Source organism: Jaculus jaculus, chromosome 9 (genome assembly GCF_020740685.1).
Source record: "Jaculus jaculus isolate mJacJac1 chromosome 9, mJacJac1.mat.Y.cur, whole genome shotgun sequence".
In the NCBI taxonomy this organism is placed as follows: domain Eukaryota; kingdom Metazoa; phylum Chordata; class Mammalia; order Rodentia; family Dipodidae; genus Jaculus; species Jaculus jaculus.
Genome location: NC_059110.1, coordinates 84,571,273 through 84,595,920, shown reverse-complemented (window position 1 = coordinate 84,595,920; position 24,648 = coordinate 84,571,273). Strand labels below are relative to the sequence as shown.

At 40.2% G+C, this 24,648-nt stretch overlaps 1 protein-coding gene across 4 annotated transcripts in view; it reads left to right on the top strand.

The window, feature by feature from the left end:
* Nucleotides 1-24,648, top strand: part of Gosr1 (golgi SNAP receptor complex member 1) — a 59,709-nt gene that overhangs the window by 12,107 nt on the left and 22,954 nt on the right. For all 4 annotated transcript variants that reach the window (XM_045159647.1, XM_004667874.2, XM_045159646.1 and 1 more), the window contains exons 5-6: nucleotides 1,659-1,750; nucleotides 5,484-5,558. In XM_045159647.1, coding sequence (XP_045015582.1) covers nucleotides 1,659-1,750; nucleotides 5,484-5,558 — 167 coding nt within the window. The remainder of the gene's footprint in view (nucleotides 1-1,658; nucleotides 1,751-5,483; nucleotides 5,559-24,648) is intronic.

The window sequence follows — 24,648 nt, the reverse complement described above, 5'->3', positions numbered from 1 at the left end:
TTACTTTGTAGTCCAGGCTAGCCTGGAACTCTCAATCTTCCTGCCCCAACCTCCTGAATGATAGAATTAAAGGCACATGTCATCACACCTAACTCTTTTGTCTTCATTTATTTATTTATTTAAGAGAGGAGGCAGATAGAGAAAGAGAGAGAGGATGGGTACAACAGGGCCTCTAGTCACTGCAAATGAACTCCAGACACATGCGCCACCTTACATAAGTACTAGGCATCGACGCGGTGTTGTTAGACTCCGCAGGCAAATACCTTAACTGATGAGCCTTCTGTTTCTTTAATATGTCAGAATTATATCAGAATTAATTTAGAGTCACATGAGAATAATCAAGAAATACAAAGTTTAGTAAAGTTCTGGAAATGAAGATAAGTAGTAGTTAATACTACCAGATAGTAAAACCTGTTAAAAACCCAGAATACTTAAGACAAAATATGTATACACACACAGGGCAATAAAATTCTAAAACAGATCCAAACATACATGAAATTTTTGTTTTGTTTTATTTTGTTTTCTGGTTTTTCGAGGTAGGATCTCACTCTAGCTCAGGCTGACCTGGAATTCACTGTGTAGTCTCAGGGTGGCCTCAAACTAACTCCCGAGTGCTGGAATTAAAGGCATATGCCACCACGCCCAGCCGAAAATTTTAATTTCTGATAAAGTGCTGTTCTAAATCACTAGAGCCGAGTGAAATTTAAGATACATTGAAGAATAATGCTTGGGTAATTATTTGGGAATAGGAAAACAACAACCTTGGTCTCTGTCTCAGAAATTTACGAGTTTTTGAACAGTAAGGAAGACCTGATACTAGAAACTATAAAAAATGGCTAATTTGTTTAATATACATAGAAGTAATAAACAGGGAAAAGACAGTAGTAAAATGGGCAAAGCTTACTTAAAAGTGAGTGGCCAGGGCTGGAGAGATGGCTTAGCGGTTAAGCGCTTGCCTGTGAAGCCTAAGGACCCCGGTTCGAGGCTCGATTCCCCAGGACCCACGTTAGCCAGATGCACAAGGGGGCGCATGCGTCTGGAGTTCGTTTGCAGTGGCTGGCAGCCCTGGCGTGCCCGTTCTCTCTTTCTCTCACTCTTTCTCTCTCTGTCGCTCTCAAATAAATAAACAACAACAAAAAAAAATTTAAAAAAAAATGAGTGGCCAAAGTCTGGAGAGAGGGCCTAGCGGTTAAGCCCTTGCTTGGGAAGCCTAAGGACCTGGTTCAAGGTTCAATTCCCCAGGACCCACATTAGCCAGATGCACAAGGGAGCACACACGTCTGGAGTTCATTTGCAGTGGAAAAGTAAACAGAAAAAAAATTTTTTTTTAAATGAGTGGCCAAGGATTGAGGGGTGTAGCTCAGTGGTAGAGAACTTAAACAGTTGTAAGGCTCCGGGTTGAATACCCAGCACAGACAGGGGACTTAAAAATAAGCCCCAGTATACACTATTGAGTAGAAAAAAGTCTTCCAACTTTTACCCTAGGCTATCTGATTCTGTCTTAGACATTTTCTTTATAATTTTCCCTTATGTGATAAAGTACTAGATAATAGGAAGAATAGTGCTTTGAAATTCACAGTGCGATGACAAGGCACACATGTTTAAGTAAGATAAAAATACATTAGCTTGTGTTATGACTGGATATTGATTTATTACAGGACTATACACATGAATTCCATAAAACCAAAGCAAATTTTATGGCAATACGGGAAAGGGAGAATCTTATGGGATCAGTGCGAAAAGATATTGAGTAAGTACCTTTTAAATTATTTTGTAGAATCTTTATTTGGGTTTAGACTATATCTGTGGTTAATTGCAAATTGAGTAACAAAACCATGATTTAGATTTCAAGGTTTCAAGGTCTCATTTCATTGTTCTTTGTGTATTACTACTGCTTTGTGTAGTAAGCACTATGGTCTTAATCTATTTTGCCAGTCTTCTACTTTTTTTACTATGGGCTCTTGCCAACCTTGAGCTTCCTGTCTTAACTCAAAGTCCAGCTTATATGGTATTTTCATAAGTATTTCCCACATGAGAATTATGGCATTGCCTATAACTAAAGCTCTCCATGTTTCTCTTCTCTTTTTTTTTTTTTTTTTTTTTTTGTTGTTGTTGTTGTTTTGAGGTAGGGTCTCACTCTAGCCCAGGCTGACCTGGAATTCACTATGGAGTCTCAGGGTGGCCTTGAATCCTCCTACCTCTTCCTTCTGAGTGCTGGGACTAAAGGCATGTGTCACCACACCTGGCACATGTTTCTCTTCTCATTATTGTCTCTTGCTTCTCTCCCTTAACCTAACAATTACAATATACTGTTAATGCAGCCCTTTATATCCTTGAAATTCCAAAATAATGTTTTGTTTTGTTTTCTAGATTTATCATACACCAGTAGCATTAGGTCAAATTATTTAAGGACTTCCAACATTGTATGCTGATCTCAAACCACAACTTTGTTCTTTAATTCCATCCCATCTTCTTTTTTTTGAGACAAGCCATTGACTAGCCTTTGTTTGTTTGGTTTTTTGTGTTTTTTTGAAGTAGGTTTCACTCTAGCTCAGGCTGACCTGGAATTCACTATGTAGTCTCAAGGTGGTCTTGAACTCATGCTGATCCTCCTACCTTTGCCTCCTGAGTGCTGGCATTAAAGATGTGTACCGCCACATCAGGCTGACTGGCCTTTTTTTTTTTTAATGTGAGAGAATTGGTACACCAGGACCTCTAGCCACTGAAGTAGAATTCCATATGCATGCGCCACCTTGTGTACATGTGTGATCTTGCACACTTGCATCACTTTGTGTGTCTAGCTTATGTGGGACCTAGAGAATCGAACATGGGTCCTTAGGCTTTGCATGCAAGGACCTTAACCACTAAGCCATCTCTCCAGCCCTCCATTCCTTCAACTTTCTCAATGATATAGTCTAGCATTTCATATATATTTGAAATAACTAACTTGGCTGATGAAACAAAGTCCTATGAATATCTAATTGATGCTGAAATTTCTTTTTTTTTTTTTTTTTTTTTGGCTTTTTTGAGGTAGGGTCTCTCTCTAGCCCAGGCTGACCTGGAATTCATTATGTAATCTCAGGGTGACTTTGAACTCATGTCAATCCTTTTACCTCTGCCTCCCTAGTGCTGGGACTAGGCATGTGCCACCATGCCAGACTTGATGATGAAATTTCTTTGGGAGGGGTTGGGAAATAGTGTCTCATGTTGCTTAAGCTGGCCTGGAACTCCTGATCCTCCTGCTTTCATCTCCTAGTGGCCACAGGCCTGTGCCACCATACCTGGCCGAGTTTCCTATTTTGGACCATCTAATGCTATTACCATTATCTTATTTATGATAGTTATGTTTTGTAAACTAGAATATACAGTTATCATAAGCTAGTATATAATATATGTACTCCAAAATATTCCTTAATATTTTAATATTAATATATTTTAATATTTTTTAAACTGTGAGTTTTAACAGAAAGAAAATTGTAATACATTATTTATTTATTTAGAGAGAGAGAGAGAGCACGCATGCACACCAGGACCTGTAGCCACTGCAAATGAATTCCATATGCATGGGCCACCATGTGCCTCTGGCTTACATGGGTTCTGGGAAATCAAACCTGGGTCCTTAGGCTTCACAGGCAAGAACTGTAGCCACTAAACCAACTCTCCAGCCACCTTAACTATGTAGACATTTAGTTCTACAATTTGTGGAAATCACTAGACTCTAACCCATTATAATAACTTGTTTTTGAAAAAATGTTGGTGAAAAATATGCTCATTCATTCACTAGACTGCTGCCTGAGAACCAACTGTGGATAAGATATTGTCTTGGCTGGGGAGATGGCTCAGTGGTTAAAGGCACTTGCTTTGAAAGCCTGGTGGACTGGGGTTCAGTTCTCTAGCACTCGTTTAAAACTAGATGTAAGTGACCATGCATCTGTGATCAAAGTGTACCTAAGACAGTGGCTAACGTGGGATCTGGAGACTTGAACATGGGTCCTTAGGCTTTGTAGGCAAACACCTTAACTGCTAAGCCATGTCTTCAGCAACACAAATCTTACAGAGGCAGGTGAATCTGAAGCACAGGGACCAACTAGTCTGACAGTTATTTACAGTCTTGCAGTTTGTTTGCAGTAGCAACAGACTGTCCCAAAGAAGCCCAGACACTTCAGATTTGTCCTCTGACCTCCGCATACTTATCATGTCGTGCACACTCATGCGCACACCCACATAATTTAAAAACTAGTTTTTAAATATTATGTCGGTCACAGTAAATGGTAGAAGTGAAAAGACCAGCATGGACTTGTAGGAATGTGTAGTCTTAAGTGCTGGTAGGGAGCAAGGAAGATACTCAGATAAATAGAATGCTTTCTAGTAAGATGAGATCTAATAATAATACCTGAGTGATTTACCACTTTTTGTATTTTACATAGTACTTTGCCATGTATTACCTATTTTTTGTATCATAATATGCTTTTGTAAGGTTTTCTTTAGTCCCATTTTACAAAAGTAAGTATTGAGAGACTTGCCAAAGATCAGCTAGCTATTTCATGATGGAAGTGTAGGCTTTCATCTGAGTCATCAGTCCTCAAAGTCCAGTATGTTCTGATCTTTATCATTTTGCTTTTCCTATTTTTCTTGTGTCTTGTAGAGTGACACTGCCTGTGAGCCAGGACTTTACTTTCTGTAATTTTACCCTCCTTTCTCTTACTAGCTATTTGTTTTGAAGTTTTAAAAAGTATTTCTTGCTCCTTACTAGTAGAAAGCAGAAAAATTTAACTGTCTTGATAATTGTAATAAAAGGCTTTTCTGGGATTTTTTTCCCAAGGTAGGCTCTTACTGTAGCTCAGGCTGACCTAGAATTCAGTCTAATACTCTCCCAACTGAGCTATTTCAGCATGACCTGGAATTCACTATGAAGTCTCAGAGTGGCCTTGAACTCATGGCGATCCTCCTACCTTTGGCTCCCGAGTGCTAGGATTAAGGGCGTGTGCCACCAGGCCTGGCTTTCTGGGGTGAATTTTAATGTGCTGGGATTAACGTAGAAATCCTTAAGTGTGCTAACATTGAACACTTCTGATGATCAGACTTCTAGGGCTGTGACTAATAGCTGGCTGCTACTGTTGTGAAGGAAAACATTCTGTATGTATTGTGTGATAGTCAATTCAAAGTTTTGCTTGCACTTGGAGAGGATAGACATAATAGGCAAAAGAAAAAAAAATTGTGTTGCTGGAGAGATGGCTTAGCAGTTGAGGCACTTGCTTGCAAAACCTAAGGACCCATGTTCAACTCTCCAGATCCCATGTTAGCCAGATGCACAAAGGTGAGGCAAGTGCAAGGTTACACATGCCTACTAGGTGGCACAAGTGTCTGGAGTTTTATTGCAATGGCTGAGTCCCTGGTGCGCCAATTCTCACTCTCCTGGTCTCTTGCATGTGTTCTCTCTAAAAATAAAAAAATTAAAAGAATATTTAATTATTGTGTTATAGGTCATATAAAAGTGGATCTGGAGTGAATAACAGGAGAACTGAACTATTTTTGAAAGAACATGACCACCTTCGAAAGTGAGTACTGTCTGGTTTATAAATTAACTTACTTATGTAGCACATTTTATGGTGCTTGTTATACTAAGTGCTTTGCTAGTGATAGTTCATTTAATTCTCCTAGTGACACTATTCAAGAAAATGGAATTGCAGCTCTTCCAACCACAATTAGGAGTGTTGTTATTTTACTTCACTTTGTCATGCATAGTATTTTTTCTTGTTGCATGTGTGTTACATGGTCATATGTGTGTGGAGTATATGTACTGTGGCATGTTATATGTAATGTGTGCAGATCAGTCTCAGGTTTTCATGTTTATACAACAAGCACTCCTTACCACTGAAATATCACCCCAGCGCTATAGCATTTTATTAAATTAATTATATTTATTTGATGTATGTGTGTGAAAGCAGATACTACAATATGTATGTGTGGAGGTAAGGGAACAACTTTGGATGTTGGTGCTCACTTTCTACCTCACTTGAAGCAGGATCTCTCATGCAGTACTCTATAAGCTTCCAGGAAATTCTGTCTCTGCCTCCCATCTCACCATAAACACTATGAGATTATAAAAGTCTGACACACAACTTCCAGCTTTTTAAATTTTACATGAGGTTTAGAGGTCTGAACTCAGTACTCATAATTGCACGATGAGTAGATTATCGACTGAGCTCTCTGCTGTGCTGCCCTATAGTTTTTTGTTGTTGTTGTTTATTTGTTTTTAACTTGAGGGAGAGAGAGAAAGAAGCAGATAGATAGGGAGACAATGAGCGTGCCAGGGCCTCCAGCCGCAGCAAACGAACTCCACATGCATGTACCACCTTGTGCATCTGGCTTACATGGTGGGTTCTGGGAAATCAAACCTGGGTCCTTTGACTTTGCAGCCAAGTGGCCTAACCACTAAGCCATCTCTCCAGCCCTGTAGTATGTCTTCATTGCTTTAATGTATTCCTCTGTTTAGCAAATCTATTGCTGTAGTAGTTTTGTCCATACGACAAGTGGTTAAGAATATCAGTAGTCATGATACTGATAATTTATATTTGAATGGTCTGTAATCACATACATATTGAAGAATCTTTGTGAAGGGTTATTAGACCATCCAAAAATTTTAGTTTTAGCATTTCAGGGAACAGTGGATATATGAAGAATATATGTATTTTTATTTGTTGGTTTGTTTGTTTTAATACATTTTATTTATTTATTTGGGAGAGAGAGAGAATGGGTACCCCAGGGCCTCTAGCCCCTGCAAATGAACCCCAGACATATGCACCCCCTTGTGCATCTGGCTTATGTGGGTCCTAGAGAATCAAACCAGGGTCCTTTGGCTTTGTAGGCAAACACCTTAACTCCTAAGCTATCCTTCTAGCCTGTACTTAGCCTTCTTTTTTAATTTTTTTTACTTTTTCAAATTTTTTTTTGTTAACAACTTCCATGATTATAAAAAAAATTATCCCATGGTAATGCCCTCTCTCTCCCCACTTTCCCCTTTGAAACTCCATTCTCTATCATGTCCCCTCCCCATCTCAATCAGTCTCTTTTATTTTGATGTCATGATCTTTTCCTCCTATTATGATAGTCTTCTGTAGGTAGTATCAGGCACTGTGAGGTCATGGATATCCAGGCCATTTTGTGTCTGGGGGGAGCACTTTGTAAGGAGTCCTACCCTTCCTTTGGCTCTTACATTGTTTCCACCACCTCTTCCGCAATGGACCCTGAGCCTTGGAAGGTGTGATAGAGATATTACAGTACTGAACACTCCTGTCACTTCTTTCCATCATCATGATGCCTTCTGAGTTATCCCAAGGTCATTGCCAACTGAAAAGAGAAGATTCTCTACCAAAAGTGACCGTAGCATTAATATAAGGGTATGAAATTTAAAAGAAGTGCTTACTGGGCAGCTTGATAAGCATAGTATATACATTTAGCCAGACAGCAGTAGACGTTACACCCCTAGGGCTCATGACTACATGTTTTAAGTTTTCAGTATCAGGGATGTATTCCCTCCCATGGAGTGGGCCTCCAGTCCAATTAGAGGGCAGTTGGTTTCCACCATGATAGACATGCCACTTTTGCACCCATTGGCTCATTTGGCCTGGCTGGCCAAATAAAAGGCTTGCACTGTCCACTGTTGAGTATCTTCACTGGTGGTATCTCTTTCTCCCATTGAATTGCATGTAGTATGGCTTCTTCCAGCTTTCTGTCAGCTAGTCTACATGGAAGAGGTTATCAGCTCTGTTCCAGCAGGATTTCTCAGTGGCCTTGCCGCCCAAGTATGTGGAGTCTTCAGCAATAGGGTCTTGCCATCTATTCCTGGTGGGAAACCAAGGGCCTCAGCAATGGCCTATAATGTTTTGGGGGCAACAGGGCCCTCCCTGACCAACGACTCACTGGAAGATATCCCATTCCTGACACTGAAAATTTTCTAACAATGATCTATGGCTCCTGAGTGTTCTGTTGTCCAAAACTGGAGGATTCCATATGATTTATTTATATCCTCTTAGATTTTGATTAGCCCTCCCTCCACCTTTCCTTTACTCAATCTTGTCCCCTGACCTCACTTTGGGCCTTTCCCTGTGAGTCTATTCTTCTACTTACATATATACAATACCAACCTATTAAATACCCTCCTCCCTTCCTTTCTCTTCCCTTTATATCTCTTTTTTTAGTTTACGGGTCTCTGCTACTTAGTTTTTTTCCTTCTCACACAGAAGCCCAGTCATCTGTAGCTAGGATCCACATATGAGAGAGAACATGTGGTGCTTGGCTTTCTGGGCCTGGGTTACCTCACTTAGTGTAATCTTTTCCAGATCCATCCATTTTCCTGTAAATTTCATAACTTCATTTTTCTTTACCACTAAGTAGAATTCCATTATATAAATGTGCCATATCTTCATTATCCACTCATCTGTTGAGGGACATCTAGGCTGGTTCCATTTCCCAGCTATTATGAATTGAGCAGCAATAAACATGGTTGAGCATGTATCTCTAAGGAAATGAGATGAGTGCTTAGGATATATGCCTAGGAGTGCTATAGCTGGCTCATATGGTAGATCAATCTTTAGCTGTCTTAGGAGCCTCCACACTGATTTCCACAATGGCTGGACCAGATTGCATTCCCACGAACAGTGTAGAAGGATTCCTCTTTTCCACATCCCTGCCAGCATTTATGATCATTTTTGTCATGATGGTAGCCAATCTGACAGGAGTGAGATGTAATCTCAATGTAGTTTTAATTTGCATTTCCCTGATGACTAGGGATGTAGAACATTTTTTTAGATGCTTATATGCCATCCGTATTTCTTCTTTTGAGAACTCTCTATTTAGCTCCATAGCCCATTTTTTAAATGGCTTGATTTCTTATTATTTAATTTTTTGAGTTCTTTGTATATATGAGATATTAATCCTCTATCAAATGTATAGCTGGCAAAGATTTTTTTTCCCATTCTGTAGGTTGCCTGTTTGCTTTATTCACAGTGTCCTTTGCAGTACAAAATCTTTGTAACTTTATGAGGTCCCAGAGGTTAATCTGTGGTTTTAATTGCCTGAGCAATTGGGGTTATATTCAAAAAGTCTTTGCATAAACCAATATGTTGAAGAGTTTCCCCTACTTTTTCCTCTAGCAGTTTCAGAGTTTTAGGTCTGATGTTAAGGTCTTTAATCCATTTGTACTTAATTCTTGTGCATGGAGAGAGAGAAGAATCTATTTTTATCCTTCTACAGATACATATCCATTTTTCCCAGCACCATTTGCTAAAGAAGCTATCTTTTCTCTAATGAGTATTTTTGGCATTTTTATCAAATATCAGGTGGCTATAGCTACCTGGACTTACATCTGGGTCCTTTGTTCTGTTCCATTGATCTACATGTCTACTTTTGTGCCAGTACCATGCTGGTTTTGTTACTATGGCTCTGTAGTATAGGTTAAAGTCAGGTATGGTGATACCACCAGCCTTATTTTTGTTGCTCAGTATTGTTTTAGATATTTGAGATTTTTTTGCAGTTCCAAATGAATTTTTGGATTGTTTTTTCTGTTTCTGTGAAGAATGCCATTGGAATTTTGATGGGGATTGCATTAAATGTGTAGATTGATTTGGTAAGATTGCCATTTTCACAATATTGATTCTTCTGATCCAGGAACAAGGGATGTTTTTCCATTTCCTAGTGTCTTCTGCAATTTCTCGCTTGAGTGTTTTAAAGTTTCTTTGTAGAGATCCTTCACTTCTTTGGTTAGGTTTATTCCAAGGTACTTTATTATTGTTATTATTATTTTTTTGATGTAATTATAAATGGGAGTGATTCTCTGATTTCATCCTCGATGTGTTTGTTGTTAGCATATAGGAAAGCTACTCCTTTCTGGGTATTTATTTTGTATCCTGCTACGTGGCCATAGGTGTTTATCGGCTCCAACTATTTGTTGGTAGAGTCTTTAGAGCCCTTTATGTATAGAATCATGTCATCTGCAAATAATGATAACTTGAACTCTTCCTTTCCAATGTGTATCCCTTTTATGTGCATCTCTTGCCTTATTGCTATGGTTAAGACTTCCAGTACTATATTAAATAAAAGTGGGGATAGTGGACACCCTTGTCTTGTTCCTGATTTTAGTGTGGAAAAGTTTCCAGATTTTCCCCAGTTAGTAATATGTTGGCTGAAAACTTGTCATAAATAGCCTTTATTATATTGAGATATGTTACTTCTATTCCCAGTCTCTGTAAGACTTTTATCATAAAAGGATGTTGGATTTTGTCACTTGCTTTCTCTGCGTCTAATGAGATGATCATGAGAATTTTGCCCTTCAGTCCATTTATATAATGTATTATATTTATCAATTTGTGTATGTTGAACCATCGCTGCATCTCTGGGATAAAGCCTACTTTGTCAGGGTGAATGATCTTTCTGATATATTCTTGTATTCTGTTTGCCAATATTTTGTCAAGAATTATTATATCTATGATCATGAGGGAAATTGGTCTTTAATTTTCTTTTTATATCCTATCTTTGCCTTGTTTTGGTATCTGGGTGATAAAGGAATTTGGTAGGATTCCTTCATTTTCTGTTTTATGGAAAAGCTTAGGAAGAATGGTGTTCGTTCTTCCCTGAAGGTTTGTATGTTTGATAGTTTACTTATAATATGGTAAGGGGAGGTTCTTTCTAGGTTTTGTCTGGTTGGTGTTCTAAAGGATTCCTGTATCTGCATTGGCACCTCTTTCCCAATTTCGGGGAAGTTTTCTTCTATGATTTTGTTGAAAACACCTACTATGCTTTTGTAGTGAAATTCTTCTCTTACTATACCCTTAATTCTTATGTTTGATCTTTTCAAAGTGTCCCGAGTATCTTGAAATTCCCATTCATACTTTTCCTATTAGTTTGTCTTTCTCTTTGTTGACTGTATTAGATCTGCCACCTGGTTTTCTAGTTTAGATATTCTGGCCTCTCCTTTATCCATTCTACTGGTGAGATTTTCTACAGAGCTTTTTATTTCATTAACTGTGTTTTTCTATGCTAGTAATTCCGACTGGTTTTTCTTTATTATTTCTATTTCCTTGTTTATGTCTTGTATTGACCTCTTTGTTTCATTAAATTGGTTTCCTGTGTCTTCTCTGATTGCTTTGATTTCCTCTTTGACTTCATTGAGCATATTTGTAATCTTTCTTTTGAAATCTTTCTCAGGCATTTCCTCTAACTCTATCTAACTGGAGGTCATTTCTGATGCATTAATACTTTTTGGTGGATTTATATTGTCTTGATTTTTTGGTGTTTCTTGTGTTATATATTTTTGCATCTTTGATTACTTTAATGCTTGGATTTTCTAGTTAGCTGCACTATTATTAGATGTGTCAATCAATCTGATGTTATATATCTTCAAGGTAGGAGCTTAAGGTGCTAGGTGTGGCTCTCAAGACTCTCAGAATATCTACAAAAATGACCCTAGGTGTTGGGTTTGACTGCTCTGAGAATATTCAAGTAGGCTGAGTGGAACAAAATACAGGCAGATTCTAAAATTTAACTTAACAATGTATATATTCAATGAAAAACTGCACAGAGTAGTTATGCAAGAGAAGGTATTATGACATCCAGATCCTCTAACAAAGTCACTGTCCCTTAGGGTGTGTGGTGCTCCACACCCTTAATCCTGTCAACAAGGAGGTTAAGATTTCTGGCTTGTTGAGGGTTCCAAGTCAGCTTGTGACCAAGTGAGATCCTTCCCTAATGTACAATAGAAGAGGAAACAAAGCCACTATAAATCAAAAAGCTATTTAAGAATGGCAAATCTGACCATCCATCTAATTTAACATACAATATATCCTGATATGGAGGGTGCAATTAGCACTTCCAGTTCAGGCCTATATATCAGGCTTATATGGCAGGTACTGACCTGGTGTAATTCCAGTTTTTAGGGATGACTTTGGTCTCAGTTATGTTGTGCTCCTGCTTGGGTCCCTCCTTGGTGCGCTGTGGGTTCAAGTAGGCTGGCTGGGTCATTGGATCGCTACTCTGGTCACCGTTGCTGGGTGCTGTGATCTCCCTGGTCTCTGGTGCTTGCTGGCCCTGGCGCTGGCGGTGGGGGAGAGGAGGCTGAAGATGGTGGCTCTAGTTCTCCCACTGGTCCACATGATCCTCTACCTCATGATCTGCTCCTCTGTTGTTCACTGCCGTTCTCCCTTCACATTTCTTGAGTTTGCGAAGAGCTCTGGTGTGAGTGGAAAATTCCCTCACCTGGCTTTTCCTGTGGCTCGAGCCCAGCCGTGCAGCTGTGGCCCAGCATACGTGGTGCCGCTGCTGCTGGAGCCGCTTCTGCCTGCCTGTGTGGGCTCTGGGTGCTCTGGATCTCTCCTACTTCTCTGTTGCTGTTGGTAATTTCTTATACACCTCACTTTTTAATAGAAGAATGGATTTTCCTGGGGTTATTTGGGGGGGGTGTCTTTTTTTCTCCTAGGCTATTTTGGTATGTATGGTTCCTACACCGCCATCTTAATGGGAAGTCTCTGGCCTTTATGTACTTTTAGAACAAGTCACTATATTCTATTCTTACTTCATCTGTTTTTCTCCAAAGCATGTTACCTTTTTTTCAAACTTACTTATATTTTTTTATAGAACTTAAGGATGAGAAAATTACTTCAGAACTCAGCCTGTAAACTCTAGCAGCTTGCATTCATACAGTTAATGTTAGGAATTGTGTTGATATTTGCTACTCAGTGTCATAAATTAGTCATGTCAAATAACCTTGGGGTACTGTTGAATTCATTTGTCTTTCAAAGATTACTCCTTTAAATGTAAGTTGTTAATATCAAAATACAGAAAGTACAGGGCATGGTGGTATACAACTATAATCCCAGCCCAGTCAGGATGGTCACCCCAGCCCATGAGTTCAAGGCCAACATTGTGGCATTGTGTGTGTATGCATATGCATGCATGCATATGTATACATATGTGTGTGTGTATACATATATATATATGTGCATGCATGTGACAACACATACATACATACAGAGAGAAATCAAGGTCTTGTGTAGACATGATGCTGGGATCAGAGTCAGGCCCTTGTACATGCTGGGAAGTGGTCTTCCCTCTGAGCAGGACCCTCAGCTAATTAAGGTCTTTTTAGGAGCCAAGGTACTTCTGGTGTTGGAACTGGTAAGTTGCTTTTTCTTAATTTGTTGAATGTTCATTGACACAAGGGGGCAGTGTCTTCTAGAGTATGTTTAGTTTGCAGTCTTACAGCTTTGGTCATCATGTTGTTGTTGGATAAAGACCATGAAAAGATTTTGTTTTGCATCCAAAACTATTATTAATATGTTATTGAATTTCAGAGTTACTGAGGTAGGAGATAATATATAAAAGTAATACAAATAGAGATTAGATTGCATTGGCGTTTCTGTATTTATTGCCTCAAAAAGAACAATCAGCTGAGTATGGAGTATGAGCACATACTTATAACCCTAGCATTTAAAAGGTTGAGTCAGGAGGATAGCAAGTTTGAGGCAAAGAGAGAGAGAGAAGGGGCGCACCAGGGCCTCCAGCCACTGCAGATGAACTCCAGACGTGTGTTCCCCCTTGTGCATCTGGCTAACCTTTGTCCTGGGGAATCCAACCTCGAACCAGAGTCATTAGGCTTCACAGGCAAGCACTTAAGCATCTTTATATGAAGAGACTGAATCCAAATGAAGTTGAGTGGGATAGGAACTTATATATAATGAGTTAGAGGAATTGTTAAGACCAAAAGCAAAGGCTTAGTCATTGTTTATATTAGAACACAGGTCTTCTACATAGCTCTTAGTCCAGGCTAACCTGCAATTTACTATGTAGTCTCAGGGTGGCCTCTAACTCACAGTGATCCTCCTACCTCTGCCTTCCTAGTGCTGGGATCAAAGGCGTGCCCCACTATGCCCAGCTTAAAAACCTGGTTTTAAAAATGTTTTATTTATTTATTTATTTATTTATTTATTTATTTGAGAGCGACAGACACAGAGAGAAAGACAGATAGAGGGAGAGAGAGAGAATGGGCACGCCAGAGCTTCCAGCCTCTGCAAACGAACTCCAGACGCGTGCGCCCCCTTGTGTATCTGGCTAACGTGGGACCAGGGGAACCGAGCCTTGAACCGGGGTCCTTAGGCTTCACAGGCAAGCACTTAACCGCTAAGCCATCTCCAGCCCAAAAACCTGGTTTTAAAAAGAGCTATGTAGAAAGTGGTGTGGTGTGGTGGGGCACGCCTTTGATCCCAGCAGCCTTTGTTCCTGGGAGGCAAAGGTAGGAGGATCACTGTGAGCTAGAGGCCACCCTGAGACTACATAGTGAACATAATGAATTCCAGGTCAGTCTGGACTAGAGTAAGAACCTACCTCAAAAAAAAAAAAATCAGGTTTTTAGGGCTGGGGAGATGACTCAGTGGTTAAAGGCACTAGCTCGGAAAGCCTAACTGCCCAGGTTCCATTCCCCAGTACCCATGTAAAGCCAGATGCACAAAATGGTGCACGTGGAGTTTGTAGTAGTACTAGGCCCTGGTGTGCCCATTCATTCATTCTATCTCTCTTTGTCTTTCTCTCTCTCCTTGCAAATAAATAAAATATTTATTTTAAAAGATTCGGGTTTTTTTAAAATTTGTTTATTTGAGAGAGAGAGAGAAAATGGATGCACCAGGCCCTCCAGGCATTGCAAACCAGCTCCAGATGCATGTACCACCTTGTGCATCTGGCTTCCTTGGGTCCTGGGGAATCGAGCTGAGGTCCTTTGGTTTTACAGCAAATGCCTTAACCACTAAGTCATCTCTCCAGCCCAAGATTCGGGTTTTTAAAAAAATATTACCAGCTGGATTTAGTGGTACCTGCCTGTAATCCCCGCACTCAGGAGTCAGAGATCCCCAGAGCAAGCTGCCTAGCTAGACTAGCTGAATCAGTAAGCTTGGGATTCAATCAAGAGATCCTGACTCAATAGATAAGGTGGACAATAATAAAGGAAGACATCAAATGTTAATCTCTGGCCTCCATATGCACACACACACATACCCACATACATTCAAAAACACATACACATACACATAAGCAAAATCATATGGTTAAGCAAAATCTCATTTTCTAATATATTTATTGAAAGAATTTATAGTTCAATATTTTTTTCTCCCTCCATGCTCAACCTGCTACCTTAAATATCTAATTCCATCAGTTTTTCTATTGTTTGATCCATGTCCTACTGGCTTCTGTTTCCTTTCACATAAGATATCAAGTCCTTTCCCTTTTCAGCCTCTCTGTGTTTATGCTTTCTTTTATTTACTTAGAACATTATTTTCTTACTTGTTCATATAGCTTATTCTTTGATATCTTAATGGCGTAAGCTTACTTGTTAGAACTAACTTGCTTATCTTAAGTAAGCCATCCTCAGTTAACTATTTACCAACACATCTGTTTCCCTCAAAGAATGTATGACCATTGTATCAGTTACTTTAAGGAGAAAGGGTCTGCTCCATGGTCCATCCTCCAGGAAGGCATGGAGACAGGAGCATGAAGCGGTCGCTCACATTCACTTCAGTCAGGAGGCAGAGAGAGGAGTGCCAGTGCGCAGCTCGCTCTCCTTATACACGAGACTCCCAGGTCATGAAATGACACTGCCCACATCTATAGTGGGTCTTCCCACTTCAGTTAATCTCATATAAAAAATCTTTCCAGACATGCCTACAAATTTTGTTTCCATGTGGTAACTAGATCCTGTCCCATTGACAATTGAGATTAGCTGTCACTGAGGGCTATCTATGTATCCAGTTCTTTTGCTTTGTAAAATGAATTCCTCTTGAAATTCCTTTTGAAAAATTTTTTTAATTTATATTGTTTGGGGGCAATTTCAGGTATATAGTGTATATTCATTCACCCCCATTTCCCTCTCATTGAATCTCTCCCTTTTTCACAAATAGTCCACCTCCTGCTTTCATGTCTTGTCTTTTTTTTTCAAAATTTTATTAACAACTCCCATGATTATAAAAAATATCCCATGGTAATACTCTCCCTACCCCCACTTTTCCCTTTGAGACTCCATTCTCCATCATATCCACTCCCCTTCTCAAATCAGTCTGTCTTTTATTTTGAGGTCATGATCTTTTCCTCCTCTTACGATGGTCTTGTGTAGTTAGTGTCAGGCCCTGTGAGGTCATGGATATCCAGGCCATTTTGTGTCTGTAGGGAGCACGTTGTAAGGAGTTCTACCCTTCCTTTGGCTCTTACATTCTTTCTGCCACCTCTTCCGCATTAGACCCTGAGCCTTGGAAGGTGTGATAGAGATATTGCAGTACTGAGCACTCCTGTCACTTTTTTCCAGCACCATGATAACTTCTGAGTCGTTCCAAGGTCACTACCATCTGAAAAGAGAAGATGTTCTACCAAAAGTGAGAGTAGCATTAATATGAGAGTATGAACATTAAGAAAAGGGCTTACTGGGTGGTTTGATAAGCATAGTATATACATTTAGCCAGAAGGCATTACACCACTAGGGTTCATGACTAGCCCTGTTTTAAGTTTTCAGTATCAGGGGTGTATTCCCTCCCATGGATTGGGCCTCCAGTCCAATTAGAGGGCAGTTCGTTTCCACCATGATAGATGTGCCACTATTGCACCTGTTGGCTCATTTGGCCTGGCTGGCCAAATATAAGGCTTGCACTGTCCACCGTTGAGTATCTTCACTGGTGATTTCTCTTTCTCCCTTGTCTTTTTTTTTTTTTTTTTTTTTTTTTTGACCCACTAAGTTTACTTAGGATTGCTTCCAGAGCATGGCCAACTTAACAGTACAGACTGTTAAGAATATGACTGCCCTTTCCCCAGCAACCATTAACTGCCTCAGGGAAGGATAGGATCTTTTCTTTTCCCCTCAAAGTAGTCTCACTGTAGTCCAGGCCGTTCTGGGATTCACTCTGTATTCGCAGGGTTGCCCAAACTCCTACCTCTGCCTCCCCAGTGCTGGAATTAAAGGCATGCGCCACCACGCCCAGCCAAGGATAGGATCTTGTGAGCCCATCCTCTATCCATGATGAAATGTTGACATGCCCAGTCTTGAGCAGGTAACCACAGCTGCTTTGAATTCATGGAGTGTGCAATGGCCATGTTATGACCAGAAGCAGCATTTCACAGCTGCTTACTTACGAGAAGGTCTTGCCTTCTTTCCACCCCCTCTTCCATGATGTTCCCTGAACCTTGGAGAGGGTGATAATGAATTCTTGGTAGTGGGTTGAGGACTTGTATGTATATCTTCATGTGTGAGCACATACATGTGGAGGCCAGTGGTTGACTTTAGGTATCTTCTTCAATTGCTCTTCACATTAATTGACTAAGACATGGTCTCATTCAAACCAGAGCTCACTGATTCAGCTGGCCTAGTTAGCCAGCTTGGTGCAAGGATCACCTATCTGCCTTCTTAACATTAGGATTATAGGTGAGCAGTATCAATAGGCCTGGTGTCTACATTGGTGCTAGAAATCCAAGTCCAGTCTTTGTGTAGCAAACATTTTATCCACTGATAATCTCTTCAGCCCTAAAGAGTTTTTTTTGTTCTTGTTTTTGTTTTTTGGTGGTACTGGGGATTATACCCAGAGCCTCCTGCATGAGCACATTCCCCAGCCCTTTAAATTCTTTAAAGTCGCTAGGAAGCATCTCTTTCTTACAGATAAATAAACAAGATTCAAAAAGGATGTAGGCTGAGGTCTCATAATTATTTCATAGTATAGCTTTACTAAACACCATTTCCTGACCCATTTCTGTATTTGTCCAACATCATGCTGTCTTCTCTGAGTTGCCTCTTGAAAATTTTATTTTCATTGTGATAGGGAGCCCATATGACATACTTTTACAAGTAATTGAAAAACTAGTTGCTTTGAAAAGCAAGGTAACTTGGCCTCTCTATTCTTTGTTTTTCATTTTTAAAATAGAGTGATAGCCATCTCCGTGTGTTACATGATTATAAAGGTAAATGGTATTAGAGTTAAGCCATTTTATAAAATTAAAAGCACTCTAAAAACATAAAGAATTTTTCTCTCAAAAAAAAAAAAACTAAAATAAAATTCAAAAGAGGGGCTGGAGAGATGGCTTAGTGGTTAAGGTGTTTGCCTGCAAAGTCAAAGAACCTTGATTCGATTCCCCAAGACCCACCTAAGCCAGATGCACAAGGTGGCGCATGTGTCTGGAATTCGTTTGTAATGGCTATAGGCCTTGGCACATGCCTATTTTTTCTCTCTTCTCTCTCTCTCTTTCTTTCTCCCTCTCTCACATCAAGAAAAATGTAAAGAATTTGTTTCATGTAAATTTTTAGATATGGTACTGTGATGATTTATATTATTGTCAACTTGACAGGGTATAGAATCACCTTGGAAAGAGCTTCTTGGCATGCCCATAAAGGATTATCTAGATTATATTAATTGAGGTGGGAAGACTCACTGTGGGCAGCACCATCCCATGGGCTGGTTTCCTAGACTAAATGAAAAGGAGAAAGAGCTGGGTGTGGTGGTGCACACCTTTAATCCCAGAGGTAGAGGTAGGAGGATCACCAGGAGTTCAAGGCCACCTTGAGACTACATAGTGAATTCCAGGTCAGCCTGGGCTAGAGTGAGACTCTACCTCAAAAAAAAAAAAAAGAACAGGAGAAAGAGGCTAGGCACCTTTAATCCCAGCACTCTAGAGACAGAGTAGGAGGATCACTGTGAGTTCAAAGCCACCCTGAGACTACATAGTGAATTCCAGGTCAGCCTGGGCTAGAATGAGATCCTACCTTGAAAAGTCAAAAAACCAAAAAAAGGAAAGGAAAAAGAGGACCGGGGAGATGGTTCAGTGGTTAAAGATGCTTGCTTTGCAAGCCTGCTAATGTATACAATAGAAGATTGGTAACAGTGGATTGGGTTGTTTCTGCTGGAAATCTGTGTGGCTTTTTGCCTTTTGGAATTGATTTGTGGGAGGGATGTGAAATGATTTGAAATCTTAGCCTAAGGGACACTTTGCAGTGCTGTAAGTACAACTTGATGGATTTTTATGAATTGAGAGATCTTAATGCAGAGAAAACTATAGACAGTACAAGCTTGGTTTATGAGGGCAAGGAAGAGCTTTGTCCAGACTAGGTTAGAAGCAGTTTGTGTGAGAAGCTTGCTGCATTCTGCCTATGTCATGAGAGCTTGAACAGGGTTGGATTTAGGAGAAATGGACTGGTGTGATCAGATGGATATGGCACAGAAAGAAATAAAAAGTTTTATGCTGGACACTGCCCATTTAGCTGCAATTGTTTGAGAGATTGCCACCATCAAGATTGGGCCAGCTATGTGCTTGGGAAAGCAGGAAAAATGTTGACCCTTTTGAAATTAAGGGGACCTGAATGCTAAAGGAGTGTCAGTTTTATTACCTCCTCTTCCCTCACTCAGATTAACAAATTTGGTAGCCCACCTGGAACTGCAGAGTATAGTAGATACAGGAAAGAAAGGGTGGTTGGGTTTGCAATGTGTATGGGGTTTTTTGCTGTTGTTTTGTTGTTGGTTTTTTTTTTTTTTAATTGCCACTGGTGAGGCAGGAGTAGAGGCCTAATGAAACTATGAGGATGAACTGTGGGTTCCTTCCTCCTGATTGCTGGAATTACAGATGTGCAGCACCATGCTTTTATATAGAGTCCAGTTTTCTTCATTTGGTACTTGTTACTTCAGTAGTGAAATCAAATTTATCTTCAATTGGCACAAGCTTTTTAAAAATAGACTTCAGTTGCAGTTGCACTGTCATAATGAGGAACTTAAAGATTATTTCATTGAGGCTGGAGAGATGGCTTAATGGCTAAGGTGCTTGCCTGCACAGCCTAATGACCCATGTTTGGCTCTCCAGATCCCACATAAGCCAGATGCACAAGGTGATGCAAGCACAGAATTACAAATGAGCACAAGATAGCACATGCATCTGAAGTTTGATTGCAGTGGTGAGGCCCCGCACGCCAATTCATTCTCTCGTGCTCTCTCATTTAAAAAAAAAAAAAAAAGGATTATTTCATGGTTAATCCTGATTCTTAATGTAAGAAGTATCTGTTACTCATTCTTTCATTTATTAAGCATTTAATGAGTATCTCCTGTGCCCTAAGGTACTGTATTAGACTCTGGGGAATCAAAGGTGCATCAGACTCAGTCTCTACCCCTGGGAACTCATTCTGCTTAGAGAAATAGTAAGCAAATAAGTAAAATATCCTATCAGGTAGTATACTTTCAAAAGTAATAAATAATATAGGTGAAAAAATATATACTTTGAAAAGCTTTCTCTTCCTGTATGTAGTACAATGTCTGACATACATTAAATATTTGTTGTATTCCTGAATGAATTTATGAAGAGCAGAGTTATGAGGGTATAGTATTATAGTGTAGAGAAGAACTGGGTTTAGATTGGAGAGATGGTTTAGCAGTTAAGGTGTTAACCTGTGAAGCCTGAAGACCCAGATTTGATTCCCCAGTACCCACCTAAGCCAGATGTACAAGATGGTGCCTGCATCTGGAATTCATTTGCAGTGGCTGGAGTCTCTGGCACACCCATTCTTCCCCCACCCCTTATCTATCTACCTCTTTCTCTCTCAAATAAATAATATAAAAAATTTAAGAAGAATTGGTTTTGTCTGCATGTGCAGGAAGATTGAGAGAGGCTTCACAAGGACAGGAGTTTTGAGCTGGACTCTGAAGTATAAGTTGTCTATGGTAAGAATTGGGAAAGGAAAGCTGGGGAAATGGCTTAGTTGTTAAGAGTACTAAGCATGAGAACCTCTCGAGCAAGAGACCATCAAATTCAACTCCCCAGAACCCATAAAAGGCCAGACATGGCCACACACTTCTATAATCCCAGTCCACAGAGACAAGAGGGTCCTGAGAATCACTGGGTCTTGCTGGTCAACAGCAGCTACAGGTTGAGAGAGACACTCCATCTCAAGTAGTACATGAGAGAAGGACACCCAACATTCTCCTCTCACCTCTGCACATTGGCTTATGGGCTGCACACATCTTGACATAGATATGCATACACCATATCGTACTGTGTTCTACGAACACAGAAAAGAATTGGGAAAGGAGATTTAAAAGAGAGAGAGAGAGAGAAGCTATGAGGCATTAAAGTACTTTGATAGAGATCAAGCATAGATCTATAGCCTGTAGAGTTTGCAAGCTGTTCTTGTTTACATCGTCTCTTCTGAGCTTTATGTTATGACAAATCCTTGAGGTGAATTCATATAGTCAATTTATATTTATTTATTTTTTTAAAAATTTATTTATTTATTTATTTGAGAGCGACAGACACAGAAAGACAGATAGAGGGAGAGAAAGAGAATGGGCGCACCAGGGCTTCCAGCCTCTGCAAACAAACTCCAGACGCGTGCGCCCCCTTGTGCATCTGGCTAACGTGGGACCTGGGGAACCGAGCCTCGAACCGGGGTCCTTAGGCTTCACAGGCAAGCGCTTAACCGCTAAGCCATCTCTCCAGCCCCTATATATTTATTTATTTAAGAGCGACAGACAGAGAAAGAGGCAGGTAGATAGATAGAGAATGGGCATGCCAGGGCCTCCAGCCACTGCAAAGGACTTCCAGACGCGTGTGCCCTTTGTGCATCTGACTAATGTGGGTCCTGGGGAATCGAGCCTTGAACCAGGGTCCTTAGGCTTGACAGGCAAGTGCTCAACTGCTAAGCCATCTCTCCAGCCCCATACAGTCAACTTCTTGAACCTTTACCAGCAGTCAGGTTCTAGGGTGCAAGAGAAGTAGTTTCATTCTGATTAGGTTATGCACATTGATACATAAAACGATTTTTAAATTTTTTATTTATTTAACAGAGAAAGCAGGAGAGAGAGAGAATGGGTGTGTCAGGGCCTCCAGCCACTGCAAACGAACTCCAGACACGTGTGCCCCTTTGTGTATCTGGCTATCGTAGGTCCTGGGGAATGGAACCTGGGTTCTTTGGCTTTGCAAACAAATGCCTTACCACTAAGCCATCCCTCCAGCCCCTATAAAAGGATTTTAAAAGAAGTTCCAGAAACAATTGGAAATGTTCCCTTAATAGTTCATAGAATCTTTTGTGGCTCCACTGGTTTTCAGTTTCTAGGGCTTTTTTTTTTTTTTTTTTTTTTTGGTTATTTTGTGAACAGTGTCATTTAGCTCATGCTGGCCTTAAACTCACTATATAGCTGAAAATGACCTTGAACTTCTGGTTCTCCTGACCCTCCCCAGCCTCCCCCCCCCCCAAGTGCTAGGATTATAGGCATGCACCACTGTAACCATTTGTGTAGAGCTGGGGATCAAACCCAACTTTGTGTATGCTAGGCAAGCATTCTACCAACTGCTAATTTCTCAAGCCTTCCAACACTTAAACCATTTATATGAGATACAATAACACTCCCTGAAGGTTTCTATTTCTGTTATAGTTAAGCACATTTGTTGACTCTAATTTTTTATTTATTTTGTATTAACAACTTCCATGATTGTAAACAATATCCCATGGTAATGCCCACCCTTCCCCCACTTTCCCCTTTGAAACTCCATTCTCTATCATATCCCCTCCCCCTCTCAATCAGTCTCTTATTTTAATGTCATCATCTTTTCTTCCTATTATGATGGTCTTGTGTAGGTAGTGTCAGGCACTGTGAGGTCATAGATATCCAGGCCATTTTGTGTCTGGGGGGAGCACATTCCTATCCTTCCTTTGGCTCTGCATTTTTTCCACCATCTCTTTTGCAGTGGACCCTGAGCCTTGGAAGGTGTGATAGAGATGTTGCAGTGCTGAGCACTCTGTCACTTCTTCCCAGCACCTTGATGCCTTCTGAGTCATCCCAAAGTCACCGCCATCTGAAAAGAGAAGGTTCTCTACCAAAAGTGAGAGTAGCATTAATATATGGGTATGAACATTAAGAGAAGTGATTACTGGGCATTGACTCTAATTTTTATATGATTTCTTTTTTTTTTTTTTTCACTTTAGCCCAGGATGACTTGGAATTCACTATATAGTCTCAAGGTAGCTTCAAACTCATGGCAATCCTCCTACCTCTGCCTCCCAAGTGCTGAGATTAAAGGCGTCCATCACCATACCTGGCTAATTTTTTTATTTTATATATCAATATGTTTAGTCAAAATGCTCTTAAGTGAGGGGTCCCAAAAACTTTATCTGTATTAATACTTGATATTTCAATGTATATTTGTTGTATGTATTAAGTCAGTGAGATAGAAAGAACCCCAGAAATTGACCCACATAAATGTAGCCAACTGTTCTTTAACAGCAACAACAAAGTCATTTTAGGGGAGAAAGAATAGTCTATTCAACAAGTAGTGCTGGAATGACTGGGCATTCACACGAGAAAAACTGAATGTAGACACTGACCAATCCTTTCCCAGAATTAACTCAGAATAGGTCATAACCCTGAATGTCAGATACAGAAATCTAGGTGAACTTGAATTTGGCAGTGAGTTGTTTAATCCAACACAGGAAAAACATCATGGATTAAAAAAAAAAATTGACAAGATGCACTTCATTAAAATTATAAGGGGGCTGGAGAGAGAGATGGCTTAGTGGTTAAGGTGTTTGCCTGTAAAGCCAAAAGATCCCAGTTCAGTTCTTCAGGATCCACATAAGCCAGATGCACAAGGGGACACATGCATCTGGAGATCATTTGCAGTGGCTGGAGGTCCTGGCATGCCTATTCTCTCTCTCCCTTTCTCTCTCAAATAAATAAGTAAAATATATTTTAAAATAAATTATAAGGGCTAAGCTGAGTGTGGTGGTGCATGTCTTTAATCTCAGCATTTGGGAGGTAGAGGTAGGAGAATTGCAATGAGTTCAAGGCCTGAGAGTACATCGTGAATTCCAGGACAGCCTGGGCTAAAGTGAGACCCTACCTCAAGCCCCCTCCCCGCTCAAAAAATTTTAAGTAAAGGCACTTACCTGCAAAGCCAAAACCCATGCTTGATTCCCCAGGGCCTCTGTAAGCCAGATGCACAAGGGGTGCACGCATTTGGAGTTCATTGCAGCAGCTAGAGGCCCTGGCGTACCACACCCATTCTCTCTCTCGCTCACTCTTTCTCTTTGTGGCTCTCTAATAAATAAATAAAAATAAAAATATTTTAAATTATAATTGAAACTTATTGGATCTGGAGACATGGCTTGGTGGTTAAGGCGCTTGCCTGTGAAGCCTAGGGAACCCAGGTTCAGTTTCCCAGTATCCACGTAAGCCAGATACTTAGGTGATGCATGCATCTGGAGTTTACATAAGCTGGAGACCCTAGTGCACCCATTATCTCTTTCTCTATATGTGCCTCTTTCTTTCTCTCTCTCTCAAATAAATAAATAAAATATTAAAAAAAAAAAACTTGAGGGCTGGAGAGATGGCTTAGCAATTAAGGCACTTGCCTTACAAAACACATACCTGATAACGGCTTTGTATTAGCTTTATGATTGCTAGGGCCAAGACCCCTGATATGAACAACTTAAAGGGGAAAGGAGCTATCAGTCTATATGGGCATAGAGGAGGTGACAGAAAAAATGTAATAGAAGAAGCCAGGGCAAGATATAGCTCCCAGGCTGGGCATGGTGACACATGCCTTTAATCCCAGCAGAGGTAAGAGGATTGCTGCAAGTTTGAGGCCAGTTTGTGAGTA